The sequence below is a fragment of the Carlito syrichta genome, unplaced genomic scaffold, assembly GCF_000164805.1.
Source record: "Carlito syrichta isolate Samal-C Ts95f unplaced genomic scaffold, Tarsius_syrichta-2.0.1 Scaffold287811, whole genome shotgun sequence".
NCBI classification, from domain to species: Eukaryota; Metazoa; Chordata; class Mammalia; order Primates; family Tarsiidae; genus Carlito; species Carlito syrichta.
In genome coordinates, this window is record NW_007231907.1 from 66,354 (window position 1) to 87,843 (window position 21,490).

At 42.4% G+C, this 21,490-nt stretch overlaps 2 protein-coding genes across 5 annotated transcripts in view; one reads left to right on the forward strand and one right to left on the reverse strand.

The window, feature by feature from the left end:
- Positions 1-10,073, forward strand: part of SLC44A3 (solute carrier family 44 member 3) — a 76,418-nt gene extending 66,345 nt beyond the window's left edge. For both annotated transcript variants that reach the window (XM_008053065.2, XM_008053068.2), the window contains 3 exons: positions 5,321-5,458; positions 7,808-8,044; positions 9,686-10,073. In XM_008053065.2, the coding sequence (XP_008051256.1) occupies positions 5,321-5,458; positions 7,808-8,044; positions 9,686-9,790 (480 nt within the window). In that variant the 3' untranslated portion in view covers positions 9,791-10,073. The remainder of the gene's footprint in view (positions 1-5,320; positions 5,459-7,807; positions 8,045-9,685) is intronic.
- A 1,482-nt stretch (positions 10,074-11,555) lies between these two features.
- CNN3 (calponin 3) lies at positions 11,556-19,199 on the reverse strand. Of its 3 annotated transcripts, XM_008053069.2 has the most exons (6): positions 19,033-19,151; positions 18,751-18,817; positions 17,408-17,545; positions 16,944-17,060; positions 14,301-14,447; positions 11,556-12,668 (listed from the first exon to the last, which is right to left on the reverse strand). In XM_008053069.2, exons 1-6 carry the CDS (start codon positions 19,086-19,088, stop codon positions 12,327-12,329), a joined length of 867 nt encoding a protein of 288 aa, XP_008051260.1. In that variant the 5' UTR covers positions 19,089-19,151; the 3' UTR covers positions 11,556-12,326. The 3 variants fall into 3 exon arrangements, with proteins under 3 accessions (XP_008051260.1, XP_008051261.1, XP_021565652.1); XM_008053070.1 differs by lacking the exon at positions 14,301-14,447 and having other exon boundaries at positions 19,033-19,199; XM_021709977.1 differs by lacking the exon at positions 17,408-17,545 and having other exon boundaries at positions 19,033-19,150.
- Positions 19,200-21,490: the final 2,291 nt, after the last annotated feature.

Below are 21,490 nucleotides of genomic sequence, written 5' to 3' on the forward strand. Positions count from 1 at the left end.
TCGCTGCCCAGGCGGGTCTCGAGCGCGCGGGCTCAGGCAATCCACTCACCTCAGCCTCCCAAAGGCGCGGGATTACAGGCTGAGCCACCGAGCCCGGCTCCACTTCATCCTTTTGAACCTTTTGGGAGAAAAGCGCCAAGCACAGCCCCTGTCCATGTGTTCCTGCAGATGGGCCCAAGTGAGTTAAAGGTCCATCTCGTGGGAGAGTGACCACCCTCCCCCGCTTTACCTCTCTGTGCATGCATCTCTTTGGTTGCCTCGTTGGGCTGGAGTTGAGAGGACAGGGCAAGAAAGTGAGGCCGGGGACTGCAACGGAGTCAGGCTCACCTCACAGTGTGCACTTGATGGCTGTTTGCCATGATCATGTATAGGTAGCATCATTATTTGTGATTGATTTATTTATACACAGAAGTTGCTCACCTGCCTGCTGACTGGGCAGGGGGATGGAGACCACAGATACAAATCAGGAAGCTACAGTTAGGCTGGGCCAAGCCATTTGGGACACATCACTAAGGCATTCCCTGAGGTAGGAAGAGGAACAATTCCTGATGCTCCTGTTTTCTCCTCAGAGAAGAGCTGAGTTTTTGGGCCTGGCCCCTGGCTTATGGCTGCTGGTGGGGTTGGTATGCCTGGTGGGCATACGGTGACACAGCATGTCTGCCTAACTCCATAGCTCCATAGGCACTTGGGGGCTCCCCAGGCTTGGCAAGCCTTGAACAATGAGCCTTGGGAGGTGCAGGGCTTCTGGCAGAAGAGGGTGATGAGAGAGACCTGCCCTGAATTTCCCCAGGGCAGTCTGGGAGAGCTTCCAGAAGCACAGGCTAAAAATCTCGAGTCCCAAACTTCCTCTCACCCCCCACCCTTGCTCCACGTCGTGACTTTCAGCCCCACCCTCCAAGGTCTGGCTCCGGACTCCAGACCCGTTTCCACCACACTCCTCTGCTGGGCCCCACCCATGCCTGCACAGGGCATTCCACCCGTGCTCACTCTGCTGGTTCCGGCTGCTGGAGACGGCCATCCCCAGGACCAGCTCAGATGCCACTGCCCCCTTCTGGCGCTCTCTTCCCCTTCACCCCCAGTGTGAGGGTCTGTTCCTGTCGCTGTCACATCTGCACTCATGCTACATTCACTGTGCACAAGCCCGCAGGGCTTCCTTGTCGTGTCTTTCCCCCACACTTCCTGGCAACCTGGGAAGTCCCCAGTGGACACAGTCCATGAAAGTCTGAAACTGGGCCAGACATAGTGGCTCACGCCTGTAATCCCAGCATTTTGGGAGGCCGAGGTGAGAGGATTGCCTGAGCCCAGGGGTTCGAGACCAGCCTGGGCAACTTGGCGAGACCTCATCTCTACAATAAATCAAAAAATTAGCCAGGCATGGTGGCCAACTATACCTAGAGGGAGTCTTTAACCCTAGGTAAAGAATGACACTTGAAACGTAATGTTGAGGTGCTATGTTCTGTCAACTTGGGAATCCTTCCTTGCGCCTATTTTGTGTTTTTATAGGTTCAATGCCAAGACATAGAAATACCCATCTGCCTGTTTGTGATGCTTAAGAAACATGCACGCTGAATTGCGTCTGGTTATAAGAGCTAATGCCGCTACCACTTGCTTGCTTAAAGATTAGCCTTCAGGATCTCATGATTAACTTTCACAGCCAACAGAATGTGTTTCCTAATCCTAATCCTTATTCTAGCCAATCCTTTCCACGCAGTTAGAGTCTGTTAACTCTGAGTTCTGTCAGCCCAGGCAAATACAAATGCTCAGAATGAGGACTTACAATACTGAAAACAGCACAATCCATCTTCCAGCTGCCTGACAAGAAAGCAGCTTCTACTCAGAATAAGGATAAGTTAGCTAATGCTGACACTGCAGAAATGGCCAGTCCATATCAGGTATCTTGAGTGGTTCCTGCACCTTCCCCCTACCCTCCCTGCCTCATTCAGACATTAATTCTAGGTCTCTCTGCTGCACTCAGGGTTGAATCTTGTGGTAAAATGCTAGTGGTATAGTCACTGCAGGAAAGCATATATAATTTATTCGTCAGAGTGGTTTTAATGCCCTCTTTCAGGGAGCTTGATACATTAAAGAAAAGATAAATGGTTATGGGCCCAGAAAATCTGAGGAGTCAACACATGCCTGAGAAAGTACCGTTTTTAACCCTTAATCATGTGGGCCAAAGAGCAAAACCGATTTTTACTGCTTATGAGCAATGGTGCTAAATTGAGACAGTGGTCTACAGAAAAAAGAAGTCCCCACAAAAACCGTATTTCCCCATATGATTCAGGAAGCCCATTAAGAGGCTTGGGAAGAAGTGATGGGGTGATGGGCTGGAGGCAGAGCCTGAGGCAGGCCCCGGGGCCTGGAATGTGGCCTGAGAATCCAGTCCTGCCCTTCCCTGGTCCCTGTGGGTGTGAGGGATTAAAGCCTACAAATAAGGAAACGGCCTTCAGCCACGTCCTCAGGTGCTTAAGGAGCTGCCTCTGTGTTCCTGGCTGTAAATGAACTCATCTTCAGTGAGGTCTGGATGATCACAACCTCCCTCTGTTGCACATTTAGCATGTGCTGGGCGCTTCACTAATTGCTTTATAGGGAACTTGTTTAATCTTCCTGACGTCCCTCTGTGGTAGGTGCCACAACTCGCTTTATAGAGGGAGGAAATCCAGGTCTCACAGAGGTTAGGTCATTTGCCCGAGCTCAGCAGCTAGTCAGGATTTGAACCCTGAGACAGCCTGGCTGCAGGGCCTGGGCTTACCTTAACCATCATACTTTTAAATACCATTTTGCCCTAACGAAAATTGATAGTGTGATGTCCACAAGGCTAGACTATTTTAAAAACTGTCTCTGTCTCATGGGTACACAGGGGGACCTGGGGAAATGCCCTTGATCTTGGTTTCCCGTCTATAAAAGATGATCGTGCCATTCTTCACCCACCCCACAGCTGTGTTTGGAGAAGGAATGGATTGATCATCCAGGCTCTTAAGAACCTTGGGTGATTGAAGATGCCTATTTAAATAATATGAGCAAATGTGTTGCCACATCCCTGCCACAAGGCTCAAGTCTCCAAATGAGAGCAGCTTTCTACAACAGCTAGTTTGGGATTTTAAAAATGCCTTAATAACAGAGATCAAAAAATCTTTGTAGAATATGATTAGGGCATTCTTGCAGGGATTTCTTCTGACATCTGAGGCAGGTATGGTGTCCTACCAGGTGAGATAGTTTCCAGCATTTTGTCTCTGAGAACCACGTATTCCTTTCTGGCTGGCCTTGGTAAACGGGGTCGGTGAATTCTAACTCATACTTGTTAGTCCCCTGCATTTCCTCTTCCAACTGCTCTACTAGGACCTGCACCACTAGGGACTGGATGACTGCAGGAGACCTCACAGTGGTCTCCTTAAGATGCTCTTGAAAGATGTATAAAAGGGTTAATTTGTGTATCACGGGATAAACTTTAATCCTCTGTTCGAGCCAGAAGGAATGATACCAGGCCAAGCAGGTAGTATTCCAGGGAATTTTCCCAGGAAAACTGTTTCATTGTAAACTGCAGTACAAGCCGCATGTTTAAAGATTTCAAGAGGCAAATGAGAGGGCAACCCCACGCTGGCTCCTCGGCCTTGTCCCCCACATGCAGCCGCCACTACCCTGTTGCCTATGCCCCGTTGAACCTGGACATCTCCTTTGGCTCCTGGGCAAACGTGGAAGATCTCAGAGGTTCAGTAGATCCCCAGACGTCAGATTAAACTTTGGAGGAGGTTTTGTCAAAGAATCCACAGCAAGGACATGTCTGAGACAAAGAGAGGGTATGGCTGGCTTTTAAAAGCTGAAGATGATGATCCTGAAGACAAGTCAGTCTTTTTATTATACGTTTATTTTGTTGTCTCTATACGCTGGGATGTGATCCAAGTCACACGTCAGTAGAGGACAATGAGGTGACATTTGTGTGTAGAATGGGATTCCTGCTGAAAGGGTTGGGGAAACCTGTTGCTGATAAAACTTTATCGTTTCAGATGTAAAGGCAGGTTCGAGGTCTTTGGAAAACATTACTTTTCGTATTTAATTAAGCCGTTATCTGGGTTTGTTGGTCGGAATTCTAAATTGTTTGAGTCTTCATACTCCAGTGAATAAAATATAAAAGCATTATGTTTAAAAGAGAGACAGATGAGAAATAGATGATCTTGGAATTACCATATAGTTGTAAGAAAGTATTTTGGAAAAATGACCCCAGAAATCTCATGTGAGCATAAACACACACATATGCACATTTGTCACCTTTGACTTAGTAATCCTATTTCTGGAAGTTTATCCTTACGAAATTATCCCAAATCGGGGAATTAGGATGTGTACTCCATAGTCATTTATAATAGAAACATATTTGAAAGTCAGCAGGTCCCAGCTGCACATGTGTACATGCACACCTGATGGAATATTTACCAAAAATAGAAATTATAAAATCCATGCAGCAACGTGAAAATGCTTATTATGTAAAGAAAAAAGTCAGATACAAAATCATGACACTGCACCATTTACATTGTTTTGCATTTCTAGAATCCCTACTGTCTGTTCTCTGCTCTGCCTCTTCATTTCCATACTGGTGATTCCCTTTGATTAGTGTTCTTCCTATGGTCTCTTTAGCATCTTGAGCACACTGCCCTGAATACTCTTTTCCAGACTGTTCTCAGGGCCCAGATTCTGTTCATTTCCTTGGGCCAGCTGCAAGTTCTTCCTGCGAGCACTTCATCTTCTACAAGGCTTGTGGTCTGCAGGGCCCGCTTTTCCCTGGCCTGGAGGAAGGTGCTTTGCTTTGCCTTTGCCCAGACATAATCGTTTTCATAATCCAGGCAGATGGCCCCTTTGCCCGCCAGTCCCGGGTGGCAGGTTGAGGCTGAACCAAGTGTGAACCCTGAACCTGTCCAGGAAGCTGAGGTCCCTCGCGGGGCCCAACTCCCTGCTCCTGCACTTTGGCTCAGCTCTTCCAAGTCACAAGGTCCTGCTTTCTTCCTCGTTTAGACTGCCTTTCCTGCCCTCAGATGCGGATGTGAATTTAAAAGTAACTTATGCTTGATTCATGGGCTCCATGTGTTTGTAGTGGGACATTCACCTTATTAGCCAGAATTGTTTATTGTTTATCCTTCTCATTTACTGCAACTATACGAAAATATTTGTGAATATAATCAAAGACTGTAAGGAATTGTGAAAATGATATTATTCATTATGGGTAAATAGTGGGTTTTATACTATTTTGCCAAGATTCGGTGCTATCATTATATTTGTCTTTGAAACAGTAATTATAAGAATTATCTTTTTAACTATTGTCTTGTTTCAGAATGTATATACTACAACTGCCATTAATGGGACGGATTTTTGTACATCAGCAAAGGATGCATTCGAAATCTTGTCCAAGCATTCAAGTCATCTTACATCTGTTAACCGCTTTGGAGCCTTCATAATTTTTTTAGGAAAGGTGAGATGTCTTGACTAAATAAAGGAACCTGGAATTCAGAAAATTAGGCCATGCAACAATTTGTTTGAAAGGGAGCTATGTTTTTTGAGTACTTACTCTATAGTACATGCTGTGCTTTGTCATCTCACTTAATCCTCAATCCCGTAAAGTATGCATTTTGCGGATGAGACTAAGGTTTAATAACTTGTCCAGGATCCCACAATAGGTACAGCCGGGATCTTCATCCTTACCCTCTTACCTATAATCAGTTCTGTCTACCATTCTGATTCCCACTTTTTCATGTCTAAAGTGAAAATGCTACTACCTCTAGAAAATGAATGAGAGTTTTTTTCTCATTAAAAATATGGAATATTGGAATGATGAAGCTTGTACATAAGTCTATAGATAAGACAGAATTGTTAATGTTCTAAGTGGTGCCATAATGGCATTTGTACTATCATCTGAATGTTTGTAAAGAAATTATATGCAGTCTTGTGGAGGGAAGGGGCATCTTAGAGTTCCAACACCTCATAGTGTAAAAACCAGAGCTCTCAACTTGGAATCTTTCACAACTCTGAACTTTAGTTTTCATATCTATAAAATAAACATCACCCATGCCCTTTCTAGGTTGCAGGGAAGGATACCTGAAATGTTGAAGACAGTGGTGTGCCAGCCCTGCCTCACCCCCTTCCCCACTATGCTTTAAGTTGGAAGCGTCTTTAGACAGGGCTACACTTTGTCCCTTTGCATGTAATTTCCACTCACTGGGCCTAATCCCGCATGTCTGTTTGCCTGATCCAGCTTCCACCTGACTGCTCTTCAAGGGCTTAACCTCTGACACCCTGACCTTCCCACCATGTTGTCCCCATTCCAAGCTGAAAACCCTCGCTTCTTTCAACCATTCCTACACATCTGATGTGAATACCACATGGCCCTTCACGCACTGAAAAGTGTTCAAGCTCTTGGGTCTCCAATTGTGCCAAATACGGGGCCTCTGCTCCTCATTTAGGATTGTGTGCTTCTGAGGCAGTTGGTGTATGTCTCTGGGTGCATTACTATCATAGTTTGCTATCAGCAATGTTATAACATGCTTGGATTTCACAGGAGTGTGCTAACTGCACGTGTATTTAAGTCTCAAGTAGTGTAAGGTGTAGTTGAATTTATTTATTTATATTTTTAGTTGAGTTGGAGTTCTACTCTGTCGCCCAGACCGGAGTGCAGTGGAGCGCTCCTGGCCACCGCATCCTCGACGTAATGGGCTCCGGCGATCCTTCCGCCTCCTTCCAAGTAGCTGGAACTACAGGCACCCGGCTAATGTTTTTATTTATTGTAGAGATGGAGTCTCACCAAGTTGCCTGGGCAGGTCTCGAACCCACGGGCTCAGGCAATCCACTCGCCTTGGCCTCCCAAGTGCTGGGGATTACAGGCTGTAGTTGAATTTAAATGAATGTCATTTACATTAGTTTGGTAGGATTGTGGCTTATATATTTTCTAATAACTGCTTCCAAAAGCTTTTGAAATGAGAGTTCTTTTTAGTAGACTTATTTTTAAATTTTATTTTTTAATCTGGGTACAATTCAGAGTTAGGTATATAAATGTTCATTATGCAGGTACCCTTGTTGATGAGGTGTGCCCCCCCCTTCCCCGCCCGCCGCCAGCAGTTTCCCACTACTGCCAATCCCTAAATTTTATTTTAGATAATTCATATTCTTCTATTTCCCATAAGGAACATAAAGCGATTAATAAGTTTTTGGTGAGTGTGTGCTAACCAGTTTGGTTTTTTGAATAAAATAAAGTAGCATTCAGAATTGCATGGTCATCTCTTGCACATTCGGGGCAATGGGGAGCCCAGGTGGGTTCCATTGTATCTGTTAAAGAACTCAGTACACCATGACCTGTAATCACATGCCTGGAAATATAATACATACAGAAGCCTGGAGTAATCCTGTAATCTCCTCACACCCCCACTAGAGAGCTTTTCCATTTTAATCTCCTGGTAAAACTAATCGCTCACTAAATTTCAGTAGATCCACTCAGTGGATTGTTGTACTCTTGCAAAAAAAAATGGCGTTGTGAAAATAATTGTGGTGTCAAGTGAAAAGATAAAAATTGTATGAAGTATATAAATACAAAACTAGGCATAAAATGAAAGTATATATACCCTTCCCACCCACCATTAACTGGGTTTTCTTTTGATGTAAGATTTTTTCCTTGTTTCATTCTGCCAAATTTTCTGATTCTTTACAATAGCGTGCACACACACATGCACATACATGAAACTATTACTTGTAACCAACAGAAAGACTCTTTTCTAAAATATTCTAACCAGCTGATTTATAAAGATTTTCAACAACCTCTTGTTTTGGACAGGTGCTGGTGGTGTGTTTCACTGTTTTTGGAGGACTGATGGCATTTAATTACAACCGTGCACTCCAGGTGTGGGCAGTTCCTTTGTTGTTGGTAGCTTTTTTTGCCTACTTAGTAGCGCATAGTTTTTTATGTGTGTTTGAAACTGTGCTGAATGCACTTTTCCTGTGTTTTGCTGTCGATCTGGAGACAAACGATGGATCATCACAAAAGCCCTACTTCATGGACAGAGAGTTTTTGGTGAGCACACATTTCATTCCTATTGCCATCTCCATCTCCCAATCCTGCAGGTTTTGAAGAGACTCTCACCCAAGAGGCTGGTGCGCAGCCTTTCTCTTCCAGAGGGTTCTGTCATCTTCTGTGACTGCGCGGCCCGAGGGGCCAAGGGTAAGATTTAGGCTCAGCCAGCTTTCAGAGGTTAAACCCACCCCCCTTCTGTGGAGAGGAGAGGCGTGAACAGAATCAGGACAGTCAGATGGGTTCCTCACTGGGAGCAGCACTCCTGCCTGGGCAGCAGGTGTCCTGGACACGGAGTCCAAGTCCCTTTGGTGCTCATGGCTCGGTCTGGTCTTTGGGGCTCACGGTGGGTCTTTTTCTAAAGCATGTTTCATCTCCAAGTGTCATGTCATACCACTGCACCTCAGGGGGCGCACACTCTAGGGGTGACCAGGCACTCTCTGTGGCAGTGCCGACAGGTCTGCAGTCCTCGGGCCCTTTGTGTGCCAGGCATGCAGCATCAGAGCCACACCCTCAGCAGGCTGGCTGCCTCGTCTGGGAATAGCAGGCAGCTGTTGGCAGCAGCGTCCCCAGCACAGTTGCTGTTCATCTGCCTTAACCCTGGGAGGGCAAGGATTTCTAACAGCTGAATGCCTCTTTTCCTTGGCCAAGTCACATGACATTTTAATAATTTTCTTTCATTCTGTTGCCATAAAATTTAGGTGTTAAAGCCCTTTCAGCTTTAGACAGCATTCCAAAGGCCCTCTTCAGTTCAGTGAGCACTGAAATTTAACAAGCACTTCTGTAGCTATTAATGTGTCCTAATCCTTCTCAGTATAAAACATAATACAGCTTTGACTTATGTATTCTGACCTATTTGTATGTACTATAAAGAAGTATTTCTGCTGGTGGCAAGAAGCTGGCCAGGTTTCCATTTCCCGATTCACACTTTCCTAGTTAAAAACCCATTTAAAAATCTAGCCCTCTATGTATTTCAACAAGAAAAACTTTCTTAAGGACCCAGTCCCCCAGATTTATGGCCAAGTACTCCCTGTGAATGGTTATTGTTGGGGCTCAGACAACGATACCGAAAAAATATGGTGCTTTGACAAGCTGAAGAAACCTAAAGGTCTTTCTCTGACCTTCCCTCCCTCCCTCCTCTCAATCCTGTCTCTCCCTAAGCACAGAATGAAGGTATTACCTGAATTTTCTTTATCTGCCTAAGGTTTAGATTTGCCAAAGAACAATGAACTGTAGTCCCTTTCCTGAGTTTTCATCAACTGAACTCATATTGCAAGAACAAAGACTCAAGTCCATCAACACACGAGGCAGACTTTTGTCACATACCACTGTCCGCTTTGCAGGCCCAACGGGTCCTTTTATGCTCTTCAAGCTAATTAAACTCCCCTAAAAGTCATTGACTAGCCCCCAGAATCACCCACACTTCCCCACCTCTTTTCCCCTGAAAAGGAGGATACAAAACTCTGTTCCCCACTGCGTGGCTTTCCCCCATACACACTAGTAAAGCTTGGTGTCATTTTTCCTATGAATCTGCCTTTTTAAAGTCAATTCTTCAGTGAAATTTCAAAGGGCAAAGTTTTCCTTAGGCCCCTGCACTATCAAGAGTATGCTATGTAAGATCTCTCTCGTTCTTTTGCTTTTCAGAGTTTTGTAAAAAGGAGCAACAAGTTAAATAGTATACGAGCCCAGCAAGACAAGCACTCTCTGAGGAATGAAGAGGGAACAGAACTCCAGCTCGTGGTGAGATAGGTGCCTATTAGATCGTACCCAGAAAAGGTTTCCTTCTTCTAAGAGGCATTTACAGGGTAAAAGACAAGACCATTACAGAGAAGATAGTGGAATTAAAAATAAAAGGCCAGACTTATACTCCTATTCTTCCTCATTGTTCTTGTGTTACTATTGTTCTGTCTGACCACGTCACAACACTGAAACCGTTTACACCTTTTTTTGTACCAACCCAGACAAATAAACTTTTAAAGCCATGTTTATGTGCACCAGTTTAAAAAGCACAATATGTAAAAATGCCTTTGAGTTTGTGACGGCACAACCAATAAACCTTTTTAGGAAAAGGATTTTGTTAGCAGAAATCTCTGGAATGTTGTTTTTTTTTTTTGAGATGGTGTTTCACCATGTCACCCAGGCTGGAGTACAGCAGATATTCTCAGGTGTGACCTTAGCTCATGCAACCTCAAACCCCTGGGCTCAAGCAATCCTCCTGCCACAGCCTCCCAAGTAGCTGGAACTACAGGTACACACTACTACTCCTGGCTTGAATGTTGCTCTTATACGGGATAGGACTTTCCCCTACCTATCCAACTCTGGAAATCTAAATATATTACTTTTTCAAACTATAATTCTTAGATTTAAGAATCTAGTTTAAAGTCTAACTGGAACTACCACCTGAACTGGGCATGTATGAGACAGGAGAGGCAGGGGAAGTTTAAACCAGAGATGACTCCATTGGTTAAAAACACAAGCCACTCCCACAAACTAACAGACATTCTGGAGAAGTGGTTTTCAAAATAGATTTTTAAAAATACTTGTACCTGGACCCCAGAGGTTTATTTAGTGGGAGTGTAGAGGAGCACTTACTCTTTTCAGCCCCTTAGACAGGCGCACTGAATGTTTTTAACACATTTATTGGCAGCTTCAGGAGGACCAATAGGACTTACTGTCAGGACAGGTAGCATGAGGCTTCCTTCCCCAAACACCCATTCAAGACAACAAGAACCAGCCTTACAGGCCAAGGCTACTTTGTATGCAAATTCCTTTTTCTTAAACAGCACCACTGTTAAACTGTTAGCTCCAATAGTTTCCTTTGGAAAGGAACTCAGAGCCCTTCTCAGGAGCATTGACATAGCCATGGTGCAATGCTGAGCCAGTACTTTGCTTCTGTGGGCTCAAACCCTGCATGCCCTCGCCTGCCTTAGCAAAAAACAAGCAGCATGTATTTACCCCAAACCTAACAGGCACACCCTATCAGAAGACGCTGAGACAACTTCAGAAAGCAGGAGTTACTAGTTTTCTTTTAGTGACTGCATTTGTCATTATGACAGTTAGCTGTTGTTTGACCTTCTGTCATGATTGAAGGTTTAGGTCTTACTATAAACTCATTATCAAACAGCACACCCTATTTCTGATCCAGGATGTTTCTCATTCATATTTAGTCACCCTGGGATATGAATATAAAATTCCCCGCTGCTCCTACCAATATTGCTAAAGATGATTTTAAGATGATTCCAAGTAGAATTTATGATGAACCTAGGGCAGTTAGGTCACAGTGAAATAAGCCAAGAATCAGACAACAACTTGAGTTCTAGCTGTCACTTACTGTATACAGTGGGCAAGGCCCTTCCTTTTTCTGAGCCTCAATCTCCTTAAGCATAGAGTACAGTGTTGCGTTAATTAAATAAGAATGTTTGAGTACCTTATAACAGTACCTGGGGAGAACATACTTTAAAAAAAATTTAACTCTACCTGTTGAGAAGCTAGCCAGAAAATAATCAGCCTGTGGTTCATATGAATGTTCAAAAAAAATATTTATTTATAAAAAATACAATGGGATAAGTTTATGCTGAGAAATGCAGCAATAAATACAGTTGAAGAAAACTGAGCAACTCCACATCGATACATTGGCACAAACAGGAAGGGCAGACGCACCTCCTGGACCTAAATGTCTGCCGGCCACTTCTGTCCACACTCCTAGAAACACCACTCCAAAAAGGCCTTGTCCACTAGTAAGAGAATGAGTACACATGTGATCACAAATGCACACTGGTCAGGACTTTATTTAAAAATCAGCAAACAATACTGCAGAACAATGATATGTAAGTTTCTAAAATGCTGCATCTTAGATTTAGTTGGCAAAGACCACATTTAGCAATAAGCATGAGTTTTAGTCTTCCATGTAGAACCAGATACACTAAATTGTAAAAAAAAATAGTTTCCTATTATTTGAGAATACCAGTTTAAGTGTAAGGCTGTAAAAATGCATAGACCTTTAATCAAAGAGCTGGCTGTACAGAGCACTCCCCTTTCACAGTATTCCTCTTTACTTCATATGCAAGTCACTGGTTATGCTGTAGGATTTAGCTTTACAGCATTAAAAGGCAACTATTTAGGGAAGAGGCAGAAAAAGGAAAAAGGAATGTATGTAAGGCATTTTTTTTTTAGGTACAATAAGTATAATAGTGTTTTAGGAAGACAAGATAAAAATTACTCAAGGCTAGCTTGGTTCTCACTGAATAAAAACAACAGACTAAATACTGAGCTCCTCTGTGTGACTCTAATAATCAATGCCTTGGTCACCATATTGGTAATCTCTGGGGTAATCATCTTGGTACTCGCCATGATATTCATCTGGGTATTCTGCCTGATAATCGCTATCACTGATTTCCGACCCATTTGTTCCCGTTCCTTGGCTTCCATTGTGAATGACAGGTTCTGTCGGAGCAGCGCAGTATTTGGGATCATACACTTGTCGCCCAAGCCCATACACACTCATTCCTTTCTGAGAAGCAACTTTGTTGGTACCCATCTGCAGAGAAATTGTTGAGTTGTCCACGGGTTGTAATGTGAGCTTCTGATCATAGATGTCTCTTCTGGTACCTGGTGCTAACATCCCCGCCTGGTATTAGAACATAGCATAAGAGTTAAAACAGCAGCTAGACTCTATTCTTATGAATATTTTACAAATTATAAAATTCACATTGATTATGAACACTAGTACAATAACTCATTTGGTTTGTGATAAGGCTATCTTAACAAAAATATCCTGATACCGAATCACTACTATGAAGCAATATTAGTTGGTTTTCAAGCTAGATCAACTTTCCTTCAAATCCTTACTCTGCTATAAAATAGCTATGTGGCTTCCAACAAGTTGACTTACTTTTAGTTTTAGGTTTCTCATATGCAAAATGCAGAACAGTACTACCTACTTTGAATCTAGGAAAGGATTAGACGTGAGGAATGGAAAAACAAAGCATGATGCTGGCACACCTGAAAGTTACATTTTAAAATTTTATTTTAGATCCCAGGGTACGCACGTGTGTTCGCTAATGGACATACTGTGGTCTCAAGTTGGAAGTTACATTTGAATGCCCATCATGACCATAATACACGATCCAGGTTACCAGTGTTAAAAGCTTATGTTCAACAAAAATTCTGCTGAGCAGACCTTGAACTGCTTCAGAACAGCCACTCCCCTCTTTTTTAGAGTACAGTAACTTGTATCTCACTTCTCCACTTATGTCAAGCACACACTCCCAGACTGATGAGAAATGAACTTGAGCGGCAACTATGAAAGATACAGTGTCACACCTAGCAGGACGTGTTCCATAAAGGACAAACAATAAACCACCCCGGGGTCATTAAGAAGATGTTTTTCAAATCTTATCCTCAGTTGTTTTGGATGTGAGACCTGTCTGCTCTCAAGTGAGATCAGAACCTCTTCTGATCCATGTTTAACAAGGAAATGCCTCCATCTTGGATGTGGTGTTGGAATGCTACATTTAAGTAGACGGTTGCATTTCCATCTACTTTTATCGACACATTTAACAGGAATGCTAGCTAAACAGTTTATAGTAGAAAACCAGGCAATTTTATCTACCAACTTAATTAAGAGCTCCTTTTTTTAGGTTAGCATTTAAATGAGCAACTGTACTTGGATCTTTTTTTTATTTTTTATTTTTTGAGTTGGAGTCTCACTCTGTCACCCAGACTGGAGTGCAGTGGTACACTCCTGGCCACCGCAGCCTTGACCTGCTGGGCTCCGGTGATCCTTACATCTCAGCCTTCCAAGTAGCTGGAACTACAAGCGCACCCTACCATGCCCAGCTAATTTTTGGTTTATTGTAGAGATGAGGTCTCGCCAAGTTGCCCGGGTGGGTCTTGAACCCGTGGGCTCAGGCAATCCACTCGCCTCGGCCTCCCAAAGTGCTGGGATTACAGGCTGAGCCACTAAGCCCGGCTTTAAGTAACAACACTGTAATGCACGTCTTTTCTTCCTCTGGGTAGGTAGAAAAACCAGCTGCTCTAACTGCCAATAAAAACCATGAGACACACCATTCTTCTGTTGCAACAGAAAAGGTCCTTGGGCTCTTCTGCTCTCCCAGCAAAATCTACTTTTCTGAAGGAATACACTAAAAACTATACAAAAAGCACCAACTTAGAACTCTTAGTGAATAAGAATCAGGTATGTGCTAATGTGAAACAGCCCTTTGGTTCTCTTTCACAAGTATAAAGAGGTATCACATACCTGGCTGGCTCCTTTGTTAGTGCCCATCTGCAGGCTAATCGTGGTCTGGTCAAAAGGTTTGTCAGTTTGCATCTTGGGATCATAAAGGTGCCTCCTAGTCCCATAAGCCGTCATACCTGCCTGGCTGGCACATTTGTTGGTTCCCATCTTTTAAGTTAAAAATAAAATAAGTACAAGTTATCAGATGTCCATATACAATAGAAACAAACTTTTTGTGCTACTAACAGGAAGAAAGAGGCGCAGCCAGCAAGTTCCTGAGCTGAGGTTCCTCACTAGAGACAAAGTCTCCTCTGTGCACTCCACAAACAAATGTCAAATGCCACCTGTAACACATTTTGTTCTCAAAAGATCCACTGTATATGAAACCTCATAATTAACCATGTATAAGCATGCATACGAGCAGATGAATGGACTAAATGACTAAAAGTCATTACGGTGGCAGCATCATGGGCGATTTCTTCCCCACTCTCTATAGCCCAGACAACCAAAGTAAAAGGTGCTGTTTAGTCACGTGAATGGACAAAAGCAATCTTAGGCCAGGGAATATGCGGGTCTATTCCAGAATCCTTTTACGCAAGACATTGAAGCAAATTCCAGGAGTTTTCTCTGGGAGCTTCACAAAGGCTTCAAGTTCCAAAATCGTCAACATTTTCACAAGAACCACATTTCATCTCTCCAACTCTCACACCCCTTGACAGAGCTAGAGAGAGGCAGAATGAGGGACCTGAACTCCAAATTCAGAGGAATAATACTTCACTTCTCTTCCCCACTGAGACAATATGGCTTCAGACCCAACTGGTATACCTTGTTCTACTGGTTAAGTATGTGTTCTACTGTTGGCCTTTTTTCTTTAAAAATAAGATTTATTGGCTGGGCAAGGTGGCTCATGCCTGTAATCCCAGCACTTTAAGAGGCCAAAGCAGGAGGATTGCTTAAGCCTAGGAATTCAGACCAGCTTGACCAACAGAATGAGACCTCATCTCTACAAAAAAATCAGCTGGGCATGGTGGTGGTGTATGCCTATAGTCCCAGCTACTCAAGAGGCTGAGGTGGAAGGACTGCTTGAGCCCAGAAGGTTGAAACTACAGTGAGGTGTGATTGTGTCACTGCACTCCAGCCTGGGTGACAAAGGGAGTCCCTGATGTAAAAAAAAAAAAAAAAAAGACCCATTCACTGGGAGAAAATTTAAAAAACAAATACACGCAAAAAGGAAGGGGATGATATCATTGTGACACCCCCATCCAGACATTTGCTGTCAACGTTTGTGAATATCCTAGTTTTTTACTCGTGTTTGTATCTATAGATGCACATGCATATATACACATATACGAGGGGACCACAAAAGAATGGAATTTATAAGAATTGTGTATTTATTCCCAGCTTGACTGACGTTGAAGGTGCTTCAACGTCAGTCACCTTCCAAGTACTCTCTGTTTGATGCAATACACCTAGCGAATGCTTTTCCACCACTCTAAACAGTTTTTGAACTTGTCAATTTTGATGCCTTTTAGTGCTTCTGCTGTCTTTTGTTTCACCTCTTCCACGGTGGCAAGATGTTTCCCTCTGAGGACTTTTTTAATCCAGGGAAACAAAATCAGGTGAATAGGGAGGGTAAGGAATAGGGGGGTCACAGATTTTTTTGGTCAAAAACTGCTTAACACTCAGCAAGGTGTGGGCAGTTGTGTTCATAAATTATCCATCATAAAATGGGCAAACACATGGAAAGAATCTCCCCCCAAAATTCACAGAAGCCAAACACAGTCTCTCACAACAACGCTAGCTGATACACTGATGCTGATGGGCTCCTAGAACACTTCCTTGGAGGAGGAAGCCTGTGCTACAAGGGGCCTGGCCTCCAAAAAAATTGTGTTTTTTTTGAGTCCTCCTTCATATATATAAAAACGTGCACGTGCATTTTTATTAAAAAAAAAAAAATTCCACTGATCACAGTATTTTATGACCTGATTTTTTTCCCCCTTAACCTATCTTTTCAAATTGTAGGGTTACCATTTTTAGATGTTGAGTAACCACCTGACTGCTGTTTGGAAATTTTGGTTTCCAATTTCTCACAATTTTGTGCTACATAGAAACCACCTCCCATAGACTAGGTCCACAGGGGACACAGTATCATGCAGGTACTGGAGGGTAAAACCCATGGCATTTAGGACACTTAACAATGATGTTTTCACGACACTCTAGGAGAACAGAGTGGGGGGGAAAGAAAAAGTGAATTCGTATTTGTGAAGAATTAGATTGTAACAGGACCTGACTGCCGCGTCATGCTTTACTAGTGTAAATAAATGACTTAGGGGTTAAGGTTTTGTAAAATCACCTCAACATTTAGGAATTTATAAAGTGCATTTTCTTCCAATAAATAAATATGGTTAGAAGAAAATTTTTATTGCCTGAAGAAATAATTGTCAAGTCAGGAGTCAGGTGGCATGCCCAAAGGTTTGTTCTAACACTACCATCATCGTCTCATGGACTTTAAACACATATGAACTGTAAAAACCATGAATCTATCCCCCAAATTCACATTATAGTACTTCTATCTATTGTTTACTTAGGAGAAGCTTAACATTTTAATGGCAAGAATCGCTGATACTGAGTAAGTAACTGAATACGCAACACCTCATTGCTTACCTGCAAACCAATGACACTTTGGCCAGCTTTTAACTTTCCTTCATCAAAACGTCTTGTTTGTTTTTCTGCATACTTAACACCGATGTCAATCGTTGTATGGAATCCTTTTGTTTTAGCCTAGACAGAAACATACACACTAACTGAAAAGGAACGCTTATATCAATATCAAGAGTTTCACAGAAGGAACAACAAAGAAATGACATGTTCATAGACAAAGGCCCAAACTAGAGATGAAAAATATTTAAGGCTGTTCAGTAATACACTAAGCTGTTTGGAATGCATGTATTCTAATTAAGCTATCTCATCCTAGGCGGCTGGTGTCAGCAGCTCTTCCACAATAATTACAGAAGAGACAGCCCTCCCCCCAACTCCCAAACCTGGTCTGAACAATGGGAAAGCAATGACACAGTTCATGACCGATGTGGTGGGGATTTTTTAACCAGCCACTAAAGACATGTACGTACCAGACCTGCAAGGGCCACCAGAGTAGTCTGAACCTGGGTCATGTTTCCATTTTCAAAGAGATCATTTGCCTCAAATATGTCATGTGGTTTCATACCATAAGCCTGGATAGCTTTAATAAAGTTGCCGATATTCTCCAACTAGAAGAAAAAGAGTCATTAACTTTGAAACTAAATACTGACATTTATAATATCTAAGAGTTCTAAGTCTTTATGACCAGTTACAAGATGCCAGACAGAAAGCTGCCAGACAATGATTCAAACCAATACACACTAAGCACAGCTCTCTGTGGAAAAGGAAAGAAAAAAAAAAGAATTTCAGTGTGGGTCACATAACAGTTTTAACATTTTTAAGCAGTTAAGTTTTTTTCAATTTTTAAGGGCAATATTTTCCTTATATAGTTGAAGAATTTTGTGTCAGAACTCTCCAGGCCCGGAATTTTCTTTGTCAAAGGTAGATAATTGGTCAGGCTCGCTGGCTCAACCTGTCATCCCAGCACTTTGGGAGGCTGAGGCGAGTGGGTTGCTTGAGCTTGCTGGTTCGAGACCAGCCTGGGCAGCTTGGCGAGAACTCATCTCTACAATAAAATAAAATAAAATAAAAAATTAGGGTGTGGTAGTGCACGCCTGTAGTTCCGGCTACTTGGAAAGCTGAGGCGGAAGGATTGCCAGAGTCCAGCAGGCTGATGCTGGGGTGGCCGTGAGCATGCCATTGCACTCCAGCCTGGGCAACAGACTTAAAACTCCGAATAAAAAAAAGTTAGATAATTACCCAGGTTATCAAGTAATTCATTATGTATTTTAATTTTAATATCAAAATAAATCAGTGGTTACTAACTGCTCATTCTTTCATATCTTAATACGAATACTCAAGACCAAATAAATATCCAATTTTACTTACTCATGCACATTCATGAACTAAGAGTATGTTCATGAATGTTCATGATACAGTGTTCTACAATCAACTGTTGTTCATGAATGTTCATGATACAGTGTTCTACAGTCAACTGTTGTTAAGTGAAATGCTTTACTTTTTCCCTTGTTTATCCTTATGGTCCAGGTTGTATTTCTATGTCAGCTGTGTCAAACCCTTTCTGAATGTAGACAGACTAAATACAGGAAAAAGTCTAAGCTAAACCACCAATAATTGCAGAACTAGCTCAGTAAGTAATTTTAAAATGGCAAAAAAAAGTAAATGTAGCCATGTGCACAAATTTCTGCTAAAAGGTCTATTTTAAAACTGTAAAAAAATTTAAAAACAAACCAAACCAAAACCGAAATCAAGCTTTCACTCTATAAAAAGTAACCAACTAGAACCAGAGGGAGGTTGTTGATCTGCCTGTTACCTGAGGCCAGTTTAAGGAGGACTCGTTGACCTTCTTCACTGAGCCAGGCTGCAGCTTGTTTATGAGTCTGAAAAGAAAAAATATGAGAAATACCTTAATTATTTGTCACACGAGAACAGGGATTGGAATATAAAGTTGGTTCTCTCAACATCAGTGAAGAAAAGCATTCAACATATTTGCAGAATAACATCAAGGCCTGACACCCTGGACTGGGAAGGAGGGGAGTCCGGCAGGAGCCTGGGAAGGCCTGGAGAGGCCGGAGCAGACACGCGGCCGACTCACTCGCAGAGGATGATGCCATCCTTGAGGCCCAGCTGGAAATTGGTGCCAATACTCATGCCTGTCACCTCTTCGATCCAATTGCGAAGATCTTCTTCTGCTTGATGATCATACTTGGAAGCAATCTGAAAGACAAGTTAACTGACTTCAGGAGGATTTCACTAAAGCTTAGAAACCGCTGACTCATAACGTGCTTGGCCTGCAAAGGAGGGCATTTTGGTAATTGTGATAGAATCCTAGTCTAACGAGTCCGAATTATTTATTTTATTTTAAACTTATTACCATATTCAATTCATTCTAATCCTTCTTGAATTCATTCATAGGCAAGTCCTAGGGCTAGGATGGAAATTAAGATTAGGGCTGTAATTAGTATAAACTTGAGGTTGTCTGTTTAATAGCACCAGGTAAGTAACTTTTTGGAGAATTTCTCTAAAGCTCAGAAACCGCTGACTCACAACGTGCTCGGCCTTCATTCACTTCAAGACCACAGCTGTGACAGAGAGCAAACCATACTCAATGAAGTTTGTTGATGACTACATCAACTGTTATAGCTTCAGTAACTAATAACAAATTTTTGGTGAAAACAGTGTCATATGAAATTTTGAACAGAAAAATCCATCAAGATAAAGCAGACTGCTATCCATGACACACAGGAAGTGATAAGAATTTAAGAGCATATTACAATACGGCACCAGCTATGACTTAAGGTTTAAGTCACTAATCACCCTACTCAAAAACAGATAGAGGATTCTGATACATGGAATTTTATAGAGTATCTCAGCTGACCAAGACATATCAACCCAATAGTTTTATTGCCTGGAAAGTTCTGGTAACTGTTCAGCTTAATAGAAAGCAACCGTTTGCCTTCTATAAACTAAACACACACAAGTTCCTCAGTACTAATTATTGTATTTACGGCACATCTTGAAATTCTGTTTAAGCAGTTTCTATCCTATTAGATTCCTTACAGGAAGGAAAAGCATTCATTTTTAGATTCTTAGTACCCAGCACTGTACCTGACACTCAAACAGCTGATAACACTAAAAGAAAATGAATTAACTTTTTACTTGCAGAATTATACAATGAAAGCTTCCCACCACAAATGCTCTGCTATTGTACATGCTAAAACTAACTGCTACACATAGGTTTTGAAAGATCCTTTCTTAATAAGATGATAAATCTCAATTTTTAAAAATAGAATTTAAACAAAACATTGTTAAAAATCACAGGCTCAAGTTCTTAAGCTTTTCCTTGTCCTAGAGTCCTTAAAGGAGCTAATCAATCTGAGTTATTAAGAAGAACACAGCTGAGAAAAAGGAAACACCCTGTAATTATCTGTCTCCTGAACATTCAGCAGAGGTGAAGATGCCAAGGAGCTTGGGAGTCAATTAACAACATCGTTGGAAATAGCAGTGAACAGTAGAAATGTAACAGTCCATAAGCACAGTTGGGTTTAATTACTGACACGACAATTTGGTCACAAGGAGGTCCCTTCAAGTTCCAGTCTACACCAGTCCTGGGGAGCTGAGCAAGGCTGCGTGAGATGCCCTAGGTTCCTGTGCCAGAGCACAGGCCTGGGGGTTGCATTCAGGCCCTTTCCGAGAGCCACTGACCAGCAGCATCAGGGCAGATGTGCAAGAACCAGCTAGCTTGCCTTTAAGCCACATAACAGAGAAAACCAGCACCCAGTCTCAAAAACACGAACCCAAAGTGTCACACTCAATCACAGTCTCTTTTCGTGTCTGTCAACTTCTCAAGGTGGGAGAAAGATTCCATTTCCCAGGTCAAATACATGGAAAGTCTACATTACATGTTCCCCTCTTACAAACTCACCATGCACCCGAGCCCGAGAGACCCCCAGCACATAATTAGACCACTCCCGTGTTTTTTTTTAGAGACCCCCCACCACCACCAAGAGGTGAGGCTTCTGCTTTGACAGACAGCAAATGACTTCACTAAATACTCTATCACTTAGCCATTCCAGGTTAGAGGAATAATTGCTCGACAGCTCTGACAGAGTAACAGATAATTCACTTAAACTATAGATTTACTTAACCAGAATTACAAGAGGAAATCCAATGAGTTTATATTTTCCTATTAAGATAATGAACACTATGCAATGTGTTAAATTTGGCCTGGAGGTTAGTTTACAAAAGACAGTTTTATAAGGAGAACTCTACAGAAGGTAGAAAAAGAGGCTGTTTTAGGTACAACGTAAAGCTGTCTGTCTCATGTGCTTTGATTACTATCTCTTGGAGCCCGGTCCCTGAAAAACATATCTATTTTTATTTCATGCCAGTTTGGGTTATGTGGGCATCTGGATGGGGAAACAGGAAAGGAGAAAACAGCAATGCTAGAAGATCTTGACCCAGGGACACAGTTTGTCCTGAAAAGCAGGAAGCGGCCATTGCTCCTCTGACAACTCAGATAAACGTCCTTGGATAATGTGTCCCTTCCAACC